Source organism: Ovis aries, chromosome 11 (assembly GCF_016772045.2).
Source record: "Ovis aries strain OAR_USU_Benz2616 breed Rambouillet chromosome 11, ARS-UI_Ramb_v3.0, whole genome shotgun sequence".
NCBI lineage: Eukaryota > Metazoa > Chordata > Mammalia > Artiodactyla > Bovidae > Ovis > Ovis aries.
In genome coordinates, this window is record NC_056064.1 from 37,238,492 (window position 1) to 37,254,701 (window position 16,210).

Genomic DNA, 16,210 nt, shown 5'->3' on the forward strand with positions numbered 1-16,210 from the left:
ATTTCTATGAAGGATCCACCTCTGTATATTTGTTTTTTGAAGTGTGAGAAGTTTGACGCACTCCCTTACGCTCGCGCACCATTTCCTTCCTCCAGGCCTTCAGTTCAGTTGACGAAATCCTGTGATCATTCGATCCCTCAGGATAAACAATGCTGGATACTGTACTCTGGATAATTCTTTTTTTTTTTTTGCTTAACAGATAGAGGGCTACATTGTTGGACTCACACACCTAAATAATGATCAGCTCTAGAGCATAGTATTTATATGTAAGCGATAACATGGGTTTGTAACATTAGTTTAAAAAAGGGAAAGTTTCATTCTGTATATTTTGTTACCTTTTACAGAATAATAAAAGATTACATATTAAAAACCAAAAAAATAAAAAATAAATCCAGCTTGAAAATCTGGAACTTCTCGGTTCATGTACTATTGAAACCTAGTTTGAAGAATTTTGAGCACTACTTTGCTAACGTGTGTTCAGTTCAGTTCAGTCGCTCAGTCATGTCTGACTCTTTGTGACCCCATGAATTGCAGCATGCCAGGCCTCCCTGTCCATCACCATCTCCCGGAGTTCACTCAGACTCACGTCCATCGAGTCCGTGATGCCATCCAGCCATCTCATCCTGGGTCGTCCCCTTCTCCTCCTGCCCCCAATCTCTCAGCATCAGAGTCTCTTCCAATGAGTCAACTCTTCGCATGAGGTGGCCAAAGTACTGGAGTTTCAGCTTTAGCATCATTCCTTCCAAAGAAATCCCAGCGCTGATCTCCTTCAGAATGGACTGGTTGGATCTCCTTGCAGTCCAAGGGACCCTCAAGAGTCTTCTCCAACACCACAGTTCAAACACATCAATTCTTCGGCGCTCAGCCTTCTTCATAGTCCAACTCTCACATCCACACATGACTACTGGAAAAACCATAGCCTTTACTAGATGGACCTTAGTTGGCAAAGTAATGTCTCTGCTTTTGAATATGCTATCTAGGTTGGTCATAACTTTCCTTCCAAGGAGTAAGCATCTTTTAATTTCATGGCTGCAGTCACCATCTGCAGTGATTTTGGAGCCCAAAAAAATAAAGTCTGACACTGTTTCCACTGTTTCCCATCTATTTCCCATGAAGTGATGGGACCAGATGCCATGATCTTCGTTTTCTGAATGTTGAGCTTTAAGCCAACTTTTTCGTGTGAGATGAGTGCAATTGTGTGCTAGTTTGAACATTCTTTGGCAATGCCTTTCTTTGGGATTTGAATGAAAACTGACCTTTTCCAGTCCTTTGCCCATTGCTGAGTGCTCCAAATTTGCTGACATATTAAGTGCAGTACTTTAACAGCAAAGGGTTTGAAATACCTCAGCTGGAATTCCATCATCTCTACTAGCTTTGTTCGTAGTGATGCTTCCTCAGGCCCACTTGACTTCACACTCCAGGAGGTCTGGCTCTAGGTGAGTGATCACACCATTAGAGCTTCATAATAAGAAGCTTATACACTGTGACTAGAGAAAACCCTGCATGCAGCAATGAAGACCCAGAGCAACTGCCCCTACCCCTGTGAACAGGCCAACTCTGACCAACTTTTAACAAGAGTTACGTTTAGAATTAGGAACATAGAGTTTTCTTGTTAAAAAAAAAAAGTTTTTTCTTGACTATCAGAGAAAATCATTGTTTCAAGACACATGACTTGGTAAGCATGAGGCTTACCAAGAGGCTTACCTCTCAATGAGGCTCACAGGTTGTGGTTGCCACCACTGGCAGGAATCCAAGGCCACTCAGGAGGAGACATTTAACTTGCCAAACAAGACATCAGTATTGAGTGAAAATTTTGGACACCAGAGGAATTTTCTAATACTTCATGCAGTCACAATTCAAACAGGTGACACATTTCCATACCAGCTACACATTTATACAATGAATGGGTTGGACCCTTCATCTGCAAAGTTACTTTTTTTTTTTCCCCTCTCTTCACTTTTTTGCCCAAACTCTAGTAGATGTTTTTCTCAAGGAAACAAAAGTGAAAAAATTATTCCTGAAACAAAAGTGAAGCAGTAGCTGAAAGCTGAGTGAGCAACTTGCACCAATAAGCAGCTCTGCACTTACTTAAGTAAGTGCCATTTAAGTGGCCATTAATTCAGCCTCAAACTTACTTTTAACACCCGAAAGCACCAATCTTACCTCTAGCTGCTTGACCTCCAACATTTATCAAGTGGCAATAGCTATCAGACCCCTGGAAGCCCTGTCCCATGAAGCATGCAGCCCCTGAATAGAAGGACCTCTACCCTCTTGCCCACCACTGAATTACCAGATCTTGGGACACATATATTATTCTCTATCCTGTCCACACATACTCCAGCCTTTTTTTTAACTGGAAGATAATTGCTTTACAATGTTATGTTGGTTTCTGCCATACAACGTCAGTCAGCCCTAAGTATACATATTGCCCCTCCCTCTTGAACCTCCCTCCAACCCCACTCCAGCCTTCTTTCAAGGGCACTTTATGAGCCCCATGCTGGGCACCAAATCTGTCACACTCGTGTACCCATGACAAAGCAGGGCCAAGGCCAAGGTCTGACTGATTTGACCAGCAAAGATAGAAAGAAATTTATAGTTTATTGCTTACATGGATGGTGAAAAGAAGAAAAAGGTTTTCCAGTAAAACTTTCATCTTGTCTTATATTCACCAATGAAGACTTCTCTTGCAGAGGTGCCAGTCAGCCTTATGAAAGATAGTTTCTAGAATTAAATGTCTATGTGACTCTAGTAACATAACCTCTCTAAACTTCAATTACTTCATTTATAAGATAAGGAATAACATTCACTTTGGGACTGCCGTCAGGGTTAAATAAATAATACCTCATATAGACTTTAATGCCTTAACAAGCACAATATTTATCATAACAAATATTAGCCCCCATTAGGAAATATCCACAGGGTTCCATTCTCATGTTAAACCACCCTAATTATTCCTTTTGGGGGGAGGGGATGGGGGTGGGTGGGCTGTTCTACATGTGGCTTGTAGAATCTTTGTTCCACAACCAAGGATTGAACCTGGGTCTGGGCAATGAAAGCACCAAGTCCTAGCCACTCGACTGCCAAGGAATTCCCTAAAGCCTTTTCTTTTTTCCTTTCCTACCTTAATTATTCCTGAAACAAGTCAGGGAACAAATAAGTACTACTCTCCTTGGGCTTCCCTCATAGCTCAATTGGTAAAGAATCCGCCTGCAATGCAGGAGACCCCGGTTCGAATCCTGGTTCAGGAAGATCCCCTGGAGAAAGGATAGGCTACCCACTCCAGTATCCTGGCCTAGAGAATTCCAAGGACTATACAGTCCATGGGGTCATAAAGAGTTAGACATAACTGAGTGACTTTCAGTCACTTTCACTGCTATATAAAGCTTCCCCTAAGGCTTGAGAATCATGCCCCAACATCTACCCAATTATTTGGGAAGGCATCGTAACAGCAACACTAAAACTAACCCAATGACTTCATCCCATCCCATCCAGAGTCACTGCGCAGAGGACGAGAGTAGGTGTGGCGTCAGTATACTTAGTAATTATTCCCCACTGTCCCCTGTGGAAGTCAAGGTTTCACTGATCTGCTCAGTATCTGGGGCTGCTTAGAAAAGTGGGAGGGACAGTTCTTAGTGTGTTCATTCTACTCCACACTTCTGTCCACTCAAAACATAACCTGGGTGTGTGCTTAGTCGCTCAGTAATGTCCAACTCTGCAACCCCGTGGACTGTTGTGCACCGAGGTCCTCCATCTATGGTATTCTCCAGGCAGGAATACTGGAATGAGTAGCCATTCCCTTCTGCAAGGGATCTTTCCAACCCTGGGATGGAACCCGTCTCCTGCACCGCAGGCAGATTCTTTACCTTCTGTGCCACCAGGGAAGCCCAAGATAACCTGGAATGACATGACACTTTAAATGGGGAGTTGTTTCTCTTTTAAGGAAAAGGCTGGACCAAGAATCAGGAGAGCCAAGTCAGGGTCCAGGTTGTTTCACACAAGGCTGTCCCTCCACCCATCTAGTCTTCAGAAAGGAAAAACAGAGAGGGCAAGGTCACAGTAGATGGTGACCGAGCTCCCTTCCACCAACCCTCCCCGCGCAAGGCCATTGGCATCGTTTTTCTTACGGTAGGTATCAGGAAGAATAGCTGCAACTCCTCTGCAGCCATTACCCAACATTTTTAATAGTGAAGGCCTTATACCAATATGCCAAGGGAATTAAGAGCAAGGCACCATTTAAAAGCCACTCTTGTTTTACTATTCTGTAAATTTTAGAAAAATGCCTACTTCGAACCTGAGTGGCTCTGGTCCCTGGAAAGCAAGACTCCACCCCCAGAGGTCTGACCATCTCAGCAACCAGATCCCCCAAACCCTCCCTGAGACACAGACTCTCTCACAGCTTTCAATATAAGTTTCCTTTTATTTTGAAATTGAAACAGCGGAATCAAGTGATTTGTAGCAGAAACAACTTTCATGGGAAAGAAAACTGGAGTGCTCATCCAGCAAAAGAACAAACTCCAAAAAGTCTGAGCCAGCCGCCCCATCTTCCCAGACCAAACACAGGGCAGATTAAAGGGTGGGAGAAAGGGTACAATCAAAATTTGGTGGTGACGGCTGGCCGATCCCCAGCGAAGTACAATTTTCAAAGTGGCCGCAGTTACAGAACAGGGTCACACAATCACAGGCACAAGTCCCCCCTCCAGTCCCCACCAGGTTTTGCATTCATAATAATTTTCCACTTTCCTGAGTGATGTCTCAGGACTGAACATGATTCACTTTGCCTCAGGAGAAGGGACTCTCTTATTCTGGTTCCTGGGATTAGAATCAACATGTTGGAGGAAGGGGAGGATTCAAGTGGTGGTAGAGAATGCTTATTCCTCCTAACTCATTATCTGCTGAAATTCATTCTGAACACCTTTACACTGCAGGTGGTTACGGAGACCTGACACAAAAGGGTTACAAGCGCCCCCCGCCCCCCGCCCCCGCCCTCCACAGGTTGAAATGGTGAGTCCAGACTTCAGCACCGCAGCAACACACACAAAGCCTAGCCTTTGCTCCGTGGGGCTGAGTGAAGTCAGCTGGCTGAGAAGCAACAGGGAGAGTACAGACAGGAACTCACTGACAGGAATGAGGTGCGGGGTGGGAAAAGCCAGGGGGGCAGACTGCGAAAGCTGTACCTGTTAGAATAGCACAGTATCTTAGACCAGGTGCAGAAAATTGCCAAAGAGTGAAACTTATTTGTGGGGGAAAAAAAAGAGAAAAGTTTAGGGAATTAAAACAATCCAGCGGTCACTGGAAAATGTCTCCCTCTTAAGAACTTTTTTTTGGCTTTTTTTTTTTTTTTTTAATTTTTTGGAAAGTATTTTTAAGGTAATATTTTTTTTTTTCCTTTGGAAAAAGAAATCTTTTTCCCCCCCTAATCTAAGCAAGTGGAGTTGCCACTACCTAATTTCTCTCTATTGTCTTGCTAAGAGGTAGATAAAACAAAAGTGAAATGGGGCTTCTATGAGGAGGTCCATTAGAGGGTGGGGAGGGGCTGGGATCGCCCAGTGGAACTCCCCGACTACAAAGGCTCCTGACGACCAGAGGACAGGCCCTCGGCCTCTCAGGATAAGGGATCCTGCTCCACCTCCAGAGCCCACCGTCCCTGTGAACACTGGGAAGGGGTAGAGGTGGAGAATCTCAGAGAAACCCTGTTGAAGACGTCTTAACTTCGGCTTCCCCAGGCTTCCTGGCTGTGGGGCCGAGTGGCAGGTTCCAGGCCAGGCCCCACATCTCACCTCCTGGCAGCCTCCTCTGGTAGAAGACAGGAGGCTGCCCCCCTCTGGTAGAAGACAGGAGGCCCGTCCTCTCCCCCTCTGGTCCAACAAGATATGGCAGGTGAGGGCAGGGCAGGCTGCAGGGAAGAGGTGAAGCAAGGGTCCCCAGGCCGAGGAAGGCAGAAAGGGGGGGGCCTCATGACCAGTCCTCTCAACCCAACCAATGAGTACCTAGCAGGCATGCCTACTCCTCAAGAACAAACCTTCTGTGGCACAAGCCTCAGCTCACTCCTCCTGGCTGGGATCCACCCCCTCATTCTCCAGTCCCAGCCCTCGGTTCTAATCTCACTGTGAGGATTGAGGTAGTTAATCCATTTATACTCGTAGCATCCATCATCTGTGGTTACTCAAAACACATGCCCCGAGGAGCTTCCTGCTATTTCATTTAAGAAAAAAATTCTTTTGTCTCGTCCATCCAGATTCAACCAGACAAGGCACCAGTAATGGTGCCATCCGACTGTGCCCCCAAGGAGGTGCACAGGGCTGAGGGTCAGGGCTGGGGCTCCGGCCCTCACCCTCTGAATCCACCTTCAGTCATGAGGCCTCCTCCCTGTCCTGTACCCCAATAGAGAAGCCTTATGTATCCAAAAGAAAGAAACTGCAGTTTTCAGCTGGTGTTGCCCTAAGTCTGAATACAAGAGAAAAGCCCTGCCTCTAAATCACCAAGAGTTTGGAAGGGAAATGGCTTTATGTCCCCTGGCACCGAGGATCCCTCTTCCATCTTCCTGCAGTTACAGGGGCAGGCTGTGCTGTTTTCCTCCTACCGGTTTTCAACAAATAGGCGAAAGTTGGCATGTTTTGAACATCAAAGCCTCTAGGACCTCCGCATCAACACTTCAGGGGGGAGGGGGACCCCCACCCTTGAGTGAGAGGAAGGAGGGAAGGGGGACTAGAGGCAGAAGCTCGGGCGGTCCCCGGGGGCTCTGTGAGGTAGTTACACAGCACCGCTGTTCCCAGTGCGGCAGAGAGTATGTCTGGGGTGGGAGGAGGGGAAGGCACCCTGGAGAGTTAACTGAGGCCCCTCCTCGCTGCCAGTCTGCCGGGCCTGAAGAGAACTCGCGGTGCTGTCTCTGCAGTGGGGGCGGGGGACGGAGCGCAGCCTCCCAGGGAGCAGCCCCACAGCCCCTCCTTCCCCAAAGTGCAACCGGAGCCACTGGACCCCTTCTCAGCTCCCCGTGCCCTGGCACGTGCCGCCCCCACATCCCCCGGGAGCCTCAGAAGGGAAGGGCCGGGTCTCTTAGCCCTTACAGTTCCCGGGACCGCTCCCCCTCTCAGACAGCCCAGGTACGGGTTCAAAGGATGGTTATTGCTTTGATTCAGAGATGGCGTCTCTCACAGCCTGTCTTTGGCACAGGGGAAAACGGACACACAGAACCAACTGGAGGCTTCCCCTCCAGTGTCCTCTGGATTTTATATGGGGTCTCTTCTGCCAATCGTGAGGCATAACTTAACAGAACAGCCCCCACCGGTCCCAGAAGTGGAGAGCTCAGGGTAAAGGAAAAAAAGACTGAGAAAGGACAGAGAGGAGCGCAGGAAAGAGCAGAAGGTGATGAAACTCCCTGTCCCTAACAACGGCTTTCTCCTCCCCAGGCCCCTCCGAGGAGCCAAGTCCACGACCCAAACCGAAAAAGGCAACCAGGCCCTCAAGGGCCATTGGGTGTCACTGTCAGACGCAGCTTCAAAGTCAGGGAATCAAACCATTTTGGTTTTTTCACATGTTCCACAGAATTAAAAAATACATCCTAAAAGTGATGGTCTTTTCTTAAAAATATATATGTAGCTCACACACATATCAGAGCACAGAAGTTGTTTTTTTAAAAGTCACTGTTTTCAGATCATCCAAATCTCTCAAGTGCATTTCACATTAACTTGTTATCTCACCAAGGATGGGGAAATGGAGGTGATGTGCAGGGGGCGGAGTTGCCCCAAGACCTTGCCCAGAGGTCAAAGGTGGAACCACCAAGACAAGCCCTTTATCCTGCTAGACTTTAACCACCAAACCATATTCCTTTGCTTTCCGGTAGTGTAACTTGCACAATTTTCCTTCTGGGCAAATATCAGCCATGCCGAATCCAGGTTTGACAGTCCCTTGCCACACTCCTGGTCTCTTCTGGGAGCTGAACCAGCCAGAGGGAAAGGATGTGGGCTGCAGGTGTGATGGGAGCAGGATCCCAAGGAAACTGAACACTGCAACAATCACATTTCAGGTACTGTGGGGGGTTTTATTCTGATGGCAGTTTGAACCAGATATCAAAGCATGCTTGCTGCTGGAAATTCACCTTAAATCACTAAATGGCCGATGTCTGAAGTTATCTGCTTCATTTTGGAATAAAGCATATAGAGCCAGAAACACAAGTTGGGAGACCCTTTTCTGTGGTTTGGACAGATGGGAAGCTTAAATAAACTGGCCTGGTATCATCTCTAGAGGCTTTCCTGCTTCCTCCTCTTTGGGGCAGACAGTTCTGGGAGTCTACAGAGGATCGTCATGGGAAGAAAGTGACAAGACACCAACGAGGCAGGAACCCGTCCCCAGTTACATTCCCAAATCCCTTGCCCCTCCTTGCCACCCACCACCCTAAATCAAGGATTTGTAAGTGTGGGTCCACTGTTAGAATCAATCATATCAATCGAAAGAAGATGAGGAGACAGAAGGGCCAGTTATCTGTTTGTCCCTTGGTCTACTGATAAAGACCAAAAATGGCAAGATGGGACTGAAATGAAATAACAGTCACAATAAATGGAAAAGCACTGCAACGACAAACCAGATGGACCTCTCTGAGGCTGAGAGGGTGGCTTTGTCTCATCCACCAATGGAATCTTGGCTCCCATATTTTCAGAGAAGTATACATTTTTTTAAGGGTATGTTTTTTAGTTATTATTTCTCTCCTCGATAAAACGGAGGCAATACTTTAAAATATCTCAACAGCACCACTGGTGGGAAAAAACAACCGGGGTGCCCTTTAACCAAAGCGGGGAGGGGAGACCACAGGCCAGCTGTTGGAGGCTGTTGCTTCGCCCTTGGGGCCACAGCTCTGCTGGGCCTGTCAATCTCATCAGGCAAGATTTTCCTGGGAGAGGTGGGTGGCTTAGAGATCAGAGCCTGGCCCTGGGCTCTCTCACACTTGGGCCTTCCCTCCGGGCCCGGCCTCCCTCCAAGGGGCAGCGCCGGCTGCCTTTCCCACAGGGCCTGTTCTCCATAGAGACTTCCTAAAGAGTTGCACTGGCTCATGTTGTAAGAAATTATGAAACATAACTTTCTCATTTTTTTCTTTTCATTAAAAAAATAAAATATTCAAGACTATCAGCTTCTCTTTTGCTTTGCTTTTCTTTTTTATATAAAATATCAGCAAGCCGCAAAGAAAAAAAAGATTTAAAAAAAAAAAGAGAGGTGGGGGGGAACAAAAAGGAAAGTAATTGCTGAGGTAACTTCATACCTTGAGGTAGTTTACTTTGCGCACAGCATTACCTGACTGACTCCGCCCACATGTCACGGTTGTCTGGTTGTTACTGTTGTTGCAATGTTGCAAGGAGGGGAGTCCCGAGCATGGGCTCTTCCACACGCAGAGGCCTTCCTCCCTTCCCAGCACACTGGATAGCATTGTCCAAGGCAGCTAAAGTGCACCACCTGGCTAATATGCACTGACGATCAGCACATGAGGAGGGGAGGCCAAACCTCATTTAACTGATGCCTGCTGTCTTCCACGAGGGCTGAACTTAAAATGGGACCTTACTGAGCCTGGAAAAAATTAATAAATTAAGCTTGTTTACCCTTTTGTGCATAATGCTGCTGGTATTTTGAATTTTGTTTCTTTTAGGCACACATAACATCACGCCAATGACTCGTGGAGGCAGAAACCATCAGTTAAACATGCCTCTAGGATAAACACAGAAGCAAATACTCTCCGATTTACTAAATATTCATAACAGATGCCAAATGATGGACTTCAGCTTTTTCAGGAGCTCAGGGTCGGGTTGCACATCCCACCACCACCAAGGGAACAGTGCCGTGGTGGGGGAGTGCCCCGCAACCCCCGCTTCTGGGAACCAGCCCTTATGAGAGCACACGGGCCGGGGTGAGGGCACAGTGGCAGCCTTTGGGGCCACTCAAGTCCTCCATGGAACTGAGACTTTATCAAGGGGAGTGAGGGTCCCCTTCCCAGTGCTCGTATCCAATCATTAAAATAGACTTTAAAAAAATATAAAATCTGCCTGAGAATGGCAGGAATCAGGGACAGTACAGCGGTCAGCCCCTGTCCCGCTGAGCAGTCAGTACCACCCATGCGCTCCTGGACATGACGTGGGACTTTCATGGTTAGAGGGACATGAACAGGGCAGGAATCTTGGTGGGGAAGCCCCGACCGTGCGGGCAATTTGAACTGCACCAGTTTCTCAAGGTGGTGATCTGGAATCCATCAGCCACAAGGGCACTCCTTTTAAACGTGGATTACTATATATTTTAATCATCTGTCTCTCCCATTCTTTATTACTCGCTGTTCCTATAGGTTGGTTAGGAAGGGATTGGAATTAATCTACAGATGCCGATGTGTCTTCTCCCTTCAAGTCAATAATATACACAAAGCAATGCATTGGTTCCCACTTTTGCCAGTAGCAGAAAGATGAGCTAACCAGTGTGAATACAGGAAGAGGTTATGTCAGGGCACGAGAATGGAGGTATTTTAATCAATAAACCAAGGAGGAGAAGGCTGGAAGGGCTTTAGGGTCAAGAAGTAAATCATCCTTTGAGATTGACTAAAACACCCCTCTGCATGCTTTAAAAACCTGAAGGAAATTTTATTTCTCTTCCCACTGGGGTCTGACCAACCCTCTCGATGGGACCTGGAGAACTGAAAACAATCCACGTTTAAAAGCACCCTGAGCTAGAATTTCCAAGGTGACACCCTCAGGGGTGGGCAGTGTTGGGCCAATTGGTTGGGTGTTTGGGGCTGAGAGATCAGGGTTCCTCACTGGAACAACTTTCTCAAGCACGTGGGCAAACCTGATCTACATCCCGGCCCAAGTGTCCCTGATTCCCGCTCATTCTCAGGCCTGCGGGGGAGATCATGCTCTCGATTTCGGCCTGTTGTCCTTCAGCCGACACGATGGGGGTCGACGTGAAGGCGCTGGTCACTTCCTCCGGGCCTGGGCCTGGTTACTCTGTCCCTTTTGGTGCAGCTGTTTGACCTGGGCCAAGATGTCTCGTATCTTCCGCTGAGCCATCTGCAGAGAGAACACGTTTGAGAGTGAGGATCTTCAAAGGTGGGGAGAGACAGCCCTACTGGGGAGACAGGCCACCAGGGTCTGGATCCCGGCAACAAATAGATCACATGGGACTTAGAAGAAAGGTAAGAGAAGGCTGAGGGTTAGAGTGACAGAAAGTTTCTTTGCCTCTGAGTAGACCCTGAGCACCCACTGGATTCATACAGGGGAATGGAGGAGAAAAGCAGTATAAAGTCATTCATCAGAATTTAAAACACAACCAAGCTGACCCACATTTCTGAACTCAAGGGGGAACTCCCTAAGTTTCCAGGGGTATGTGTTGTCAGAAGGTCAAAAATCAGGAGGCCTTGTCACCAGTCACAACTCCACTATGCACATAAATATCCCCGGAAAGGGGATGAAATGGAATAACCAAAAGGTAGTGAAGTAAGCTCCACCGTGAAAGTGGAGAAGACAAAGGACCAGTATCTTTAACTCTTTCCTTCTTAAAAATATCTTCCCTATGAACAAAAGTTTGGTGAGCGAAACCAACTGTCAACTGTGATTCACTTGACAGAAAAATATCAGAATGTCCGCTTTCCATAAGCTGAGTGACTGATTTTCTTGGTTAAAGAGAAAAGTTGGTCTACGTTGGAGAACGAACGTGCAGTCGATATTTTTATATGTTAATGCCTCCTGTCAGCACTGTGCGTAACGGTTTACAAAGTTTTCATTTAGTTCTCATCCTAACCAACAAAAAATACCCCCCTTCAGTATTTAATACATCCTGGCTCCTCTGCATCCCTGAATACATCATTTCCTCTCTTAACCTCATGCTCCTCATTTGTACCATGAGGTTGTTATGAGGATGACGTGAGTTAACAGAGACCACGTAGAATGGTGCTCGGGGTAGCAGGAGCACCCACAAATCTTAAGATAGTTTTAGTGGCTATTCAGCTCAGTTCAGTCGCTCAGTCATGTCCGAATCTTTGCGACCCCAAGAGTCGCAGCACACCAGGCCTCCCTGTCCATCACCATCTCCCAGAGTTCACTCACACTCACGTCCATTGAGTCCATGATGCCATCCAGCCATCTCATCCTCTGTCGTCCCCTTCTCCTCCTGCCCCCAATCCCTCCCAGCATCAGGGTCTTTCCAATGAGTCAACTCTTTGCATCAGGTGGCCAAAGTACTGGAGCTTCAGCTTTAGCATCATTCCTTCCAATAAACACCCAGGACTGATCTCTTTTAGGATGGACTGGTTGGAACTCCTTGCAATTCAAGGGACTCTCTAGAGTCTTCTCCAACACCACAGTTCAAAAGCATCAATTCTTTGGCACTCAGCTTTCTTCACAGTCCAACTCTCACATCCATACATGACCACTGGAAAAACCACAGCCCTGACTAGACGGACCTTTGTTGGCAAAGTAATATCTCTGCTTTTCAATATACTATCTAGGTTGGTCATAATTTTCCTTCCAAGGAGTAAGCGTCTTATAATTTCATGGCTGCAATCACCATCTGCAGTGATTCTGGAGCCCAAAAAAATAAAGTCTGACACTGTTTCCACTGTTTCCTCATCTACTTCCCATGAAGTGATGGGACCAGATGCCATAATCTTCGTTTTCTGAATGTTGAGCTTTAAGCCAACTTTTTCACTTTCCTCTTTCACTTTCATCAAAAGGCTTTTTAGCTCCTCTTCACTTTCTGCAATAAGGGTGGTGTCATCTGCATATCTGAGGTTATTGATATTTCTCCCAGCAATCTTAATTCCAGCTTGTGCTTCTTCCAGCCCAGCATTTCTCATGATGTACTCTGCATATAAGTTAAATAAGCAGGGTGACAAGACAGCCTTGACGTACTCCTTTTCCTATTTGGAACCAGTCTGTTGTTCCATGTCTAGTTCTAACTGTTGCTTCCTGACCTGAATATAGGTTTCTATTAATGGCTCCCAAAGGACTGTCAGAGAAAGTTACCACACCACGCTGGGGTCTGGGTTCCTGTTTGGCCCTTGATTTCATGAGCAGCCTCAGGTGGGCCACAAACCTGTTAACAAGCTTATCCTCTGGGAATGAAAGGGGTGGTATCCAATAGCCTTCACAGCCTTCTAGCTCCAACAATCGGGGGTCTTAGGAAAACCCCACTAGTTTCAGTCATCCTGTAATGTGAATCTGATACCTGCCCTCCTTTCTAGACTCTGGGGTCACAACGCTGGGCACTGCTGCCGGGCTCACTGGAAGCAGCACAGAAACGGATGGTGGGTGCCAGGACGAGACCAGGAAGCTGGAAGGACTGGAAGCAAGGATGGAGCAGTGGTTCTGGGAAAGGTGAAGGAAATGCCCTGGAAAAGGGCAACCCATGGTGTCACCCCACAAACCAGACTGGGCAGCGCTAAGACCCATCTCTCTTCTCCAGTGCAAAAGAGAAGGACCACGTGGTTAGACGACAGCAAAGACTATCAACATATAACATACGACATGTAACATTAATAGTTACTGTACATAACATACCTACGAAAACAGTCAAATCACTGTTCCTACAGTCTTAAGAGGGAATAAGACATCTACACATCACACCCTACACCTGGAAGAGAAGAGTGACCCAGGCCAGAGGCAGGCAGAGTCCCGCTCCTCTGATCCCCAGGTTCCTGCCACCCTCCTGTGACGGGGGAGTGCCACATGTACCTGGCTGGCATAGAAATGCCCAATGATCTTGACGATGACCTGGTCGTTCTCATCAGGGGTCTGGTCTCTTGGCACCACCACCTCAGCTGCTGTCAAATTTTGCAGCTCGTTCACCTGGGGGCAGGGGTGAGGGCAGAGGACAGGTCAGAGAGGCGCTTGAGTGCTGACAGTGTCAAACGTGGATGGCAGTGGAGGAAGGGGCAAGAAGTTTAGTCACTAGCTGGTAGAAACTGGAGGATTCAGGAGCTGAGCTTGGAGAGCAGAATCAAGTAAAGGGGCAAAGTGCAAGAACTAAGGCTGAGCAGACCTGGAAGAGCCCCTGGAGAAGGGGATGGCCGCCCACGCCAGCATGCTTGCCTGGAGAATCTCACGGACAGAGGAGCCCGGCAGGCTACAGTCCATGTTGCAAAGAGTCAGACACAACCAAGTGACTCACACTCAGAGGTCACTCAGCCTGGGGAAGTGGGGGCCAGGGCAGAGCTGTCAGGCTCAGGGACTAACATCCAGAGCTTCCGACCTGACCCTCATGGCTCACCGTCTTGCCACCTTTGCCAATGACCCGGCCGGCTGCTGACGCTGGCACCCGGATATGGGTCTCCAGCTTTACTTCTTCCTTGGGACCAAAGAAGTTCTCCTCCTTGAGTTTTCCATAAATTCTTCCCTGAGCCTGAGAAAAGGAGGTCACTGTTATGTTGGCAATACAGGTATACATGACAGACGGAAGCGCCCCACGCCCCACTCCCTCGTGAGGGGCAGATCACCGCCTCGGACAGGCAGCGCGAAGGGTCCACAGCACTGACCTGTCAACACTCCTGCTCACTTCTAACACTGGGAGGCCTGGGCAAAGTAACTGAATATGAATACGTAACTCCCCAGACGAATACAGTACCTAAACCACAAACCAGACCTGAGGGGTCTGGGAGGCTTGCGTGGACTCGGACAAGCAGTGAATGGCAAGTCAAGCCCTGAGTGGCAAGTGGAGGAGTCACTCAGTGGCAGGCTGCTGGTCACTGTACACAGCCTAGGGCTGTCCCCATTCTCCATCCCTCCCTAGATCAGAGCAAGTGACTTTCTTAGCTCTTTGGCTGGCTGTCAGAAGTCCGAGAACCTAGGAACGCAGCAAGGACATAAAGGAGAGAAGAGCCTTCCTTAGTCACTACAGCAGAGGGCAAGGAGAGGGCCTTTTTTCCTGTGTGCCTATCCACTCTCAGGAAGCAGAGAGGGAAGGCAAAAGAATGCAAGTTGGATGTCAGTCTGAAAGCAGCTGTGCAGCCCCGAATTTACAGGGAAGCTTAAAATCTGATGCAGATTTGCACTCCCACGCAAACTTGGTTCCCCTGGGTGGGTCCTACTCGAAAAAACAATAAAGATCAGAACCTTGAATTGGGCTTCTGGGGGTCCAGTGATGATGACCATACGAACTTTGGAGTCTGGAGTTTCAGGAGGAGCAATCTACAAAGCAAACAGTGGTCACAGATAAGCACTCTATCGCCCTCTCCTCCAGAACCCTACCAACACCCTGCTTCGACTTCCCACTTCTGATGGCCTAGAGAGTGAAGAACAAACACCCCAGACCCAAGGCTATTGGCCCTGTGTCAAAACTCTTACGAGGGCACAAGCGCATTTGTTTCTTGACGTTTTCTAAGTAGGACCTCCCTGCTCACCGCCCAGAGGGGTTCAGTTGAGTCCTGCCAAGAAGGACCACTGGTGGTGGGGGCAGTAGAAGGGAACGGACTGATCTCCTAGAGAATCTCTGGGAGCCCTTATTCACCAGAGAACATAGACTCCATCTGACCAAAACCTTGCAGACCACTAAAACCAATGGCTTTAGACTTGTGAAATTTAACAAAGTATTCGTTCACTGTGACAGGTTCTCCCTGACCAGGGAAGGTGGAAACAGCTAAAATTTACCAAGCAACCACTGTGCACCAAGCACTGAGCTGGGGGCTTTGGCTGCATCATCTCAGATTATTCTCATCACTACTATACTGACGGGGAAATGAAGGCTCAGGTACTACAGCTCAAAAACTGGGATTGAACCCAGTCAGTCTTGCCTGAACTGAAGCTCTCCTGTGCTACGATACCACTTCCTCCCTTAGTCTGAAAGTGAAGTCGAAAGCAAAAGGAACTGGGAGCCCACAGGAGAGAGCCCTAACGCTAGGCAGATGGGGTGTCTGAGAACCAAAGGAGAGGGAGATGGGAGCAGAGAGCCGCCACCCCCACCCCGGGAACCAGAAGAGAACAGAGCTGGTCACCTTGATGGAGGCGCTGGCGAAGCGGGAGAGCTGTTTAATGTGCTGCCCCTTCTTGCCGATGATGGCGCCCACCGCCTGGGCAGGAATGAACACCTGCACCATCTCCTGCTCTGGAGCCTGCTGCCAAGACAGGACATGTCATTAGTGCAGCTCGCATCAAGGGGCACAGCCCGGAAGCCCCTCCATGGCCCTGCCCTGCACTGTCAAGAAGGGGTGCAGCACCCAGACACCAGCCTGGGCGACCTGCTCTGCAGCTCTCCC

The 16,210-nt window shown here is 48.1% G+C and overlaps 1 protein-coding gene across 4 annotated transcripts in view; it reads right to left on the bottom strand.

Annotated features, from left to right (window-relative positions):
* Nucleotides 1–174: 174 nt before the first annotated feature.
* IGF2BP1 (insulin like growth factor 2 mRNA binding protein 1) overlaps nt 175–16,210 on the bottom strand; it is a 50,573-nt gene continuing 34,537 nt past the window's right edge. Inside the window, exons 11-15 of one of the 4 annotated variants that reach the window (XM_015098729.4) lie at nt 15,950–16,066; nt 15,072–15,146; nt 14,230–14,361; nt 13,695–13,808; nt 175–11,033 (exon numbers count right to left, since the gene is read on the bottom strand). In XM_015098729.4, the coding sequence (XP_014954215.1) occupies nt 10,941–11,033; nt 13,695–13,808; nt 14,230–14,361; nt 15,072–15,146; nt 15,950–16,066 (531 nt within the window). In that variant the 3' untranslated portion in view covers nt 175–10,940. Of the gene's footprint in view, nt 13,809–14,229; nt 14,362–15,071; nt 15,147–15,949; nt 16,070–16,210 lie in introns of all 4 variants that reach the window. The other 3 variants (XM_015098728.4, XM_060394856.1, XM_060394855.1) reach the window with 3 other exon arrangements.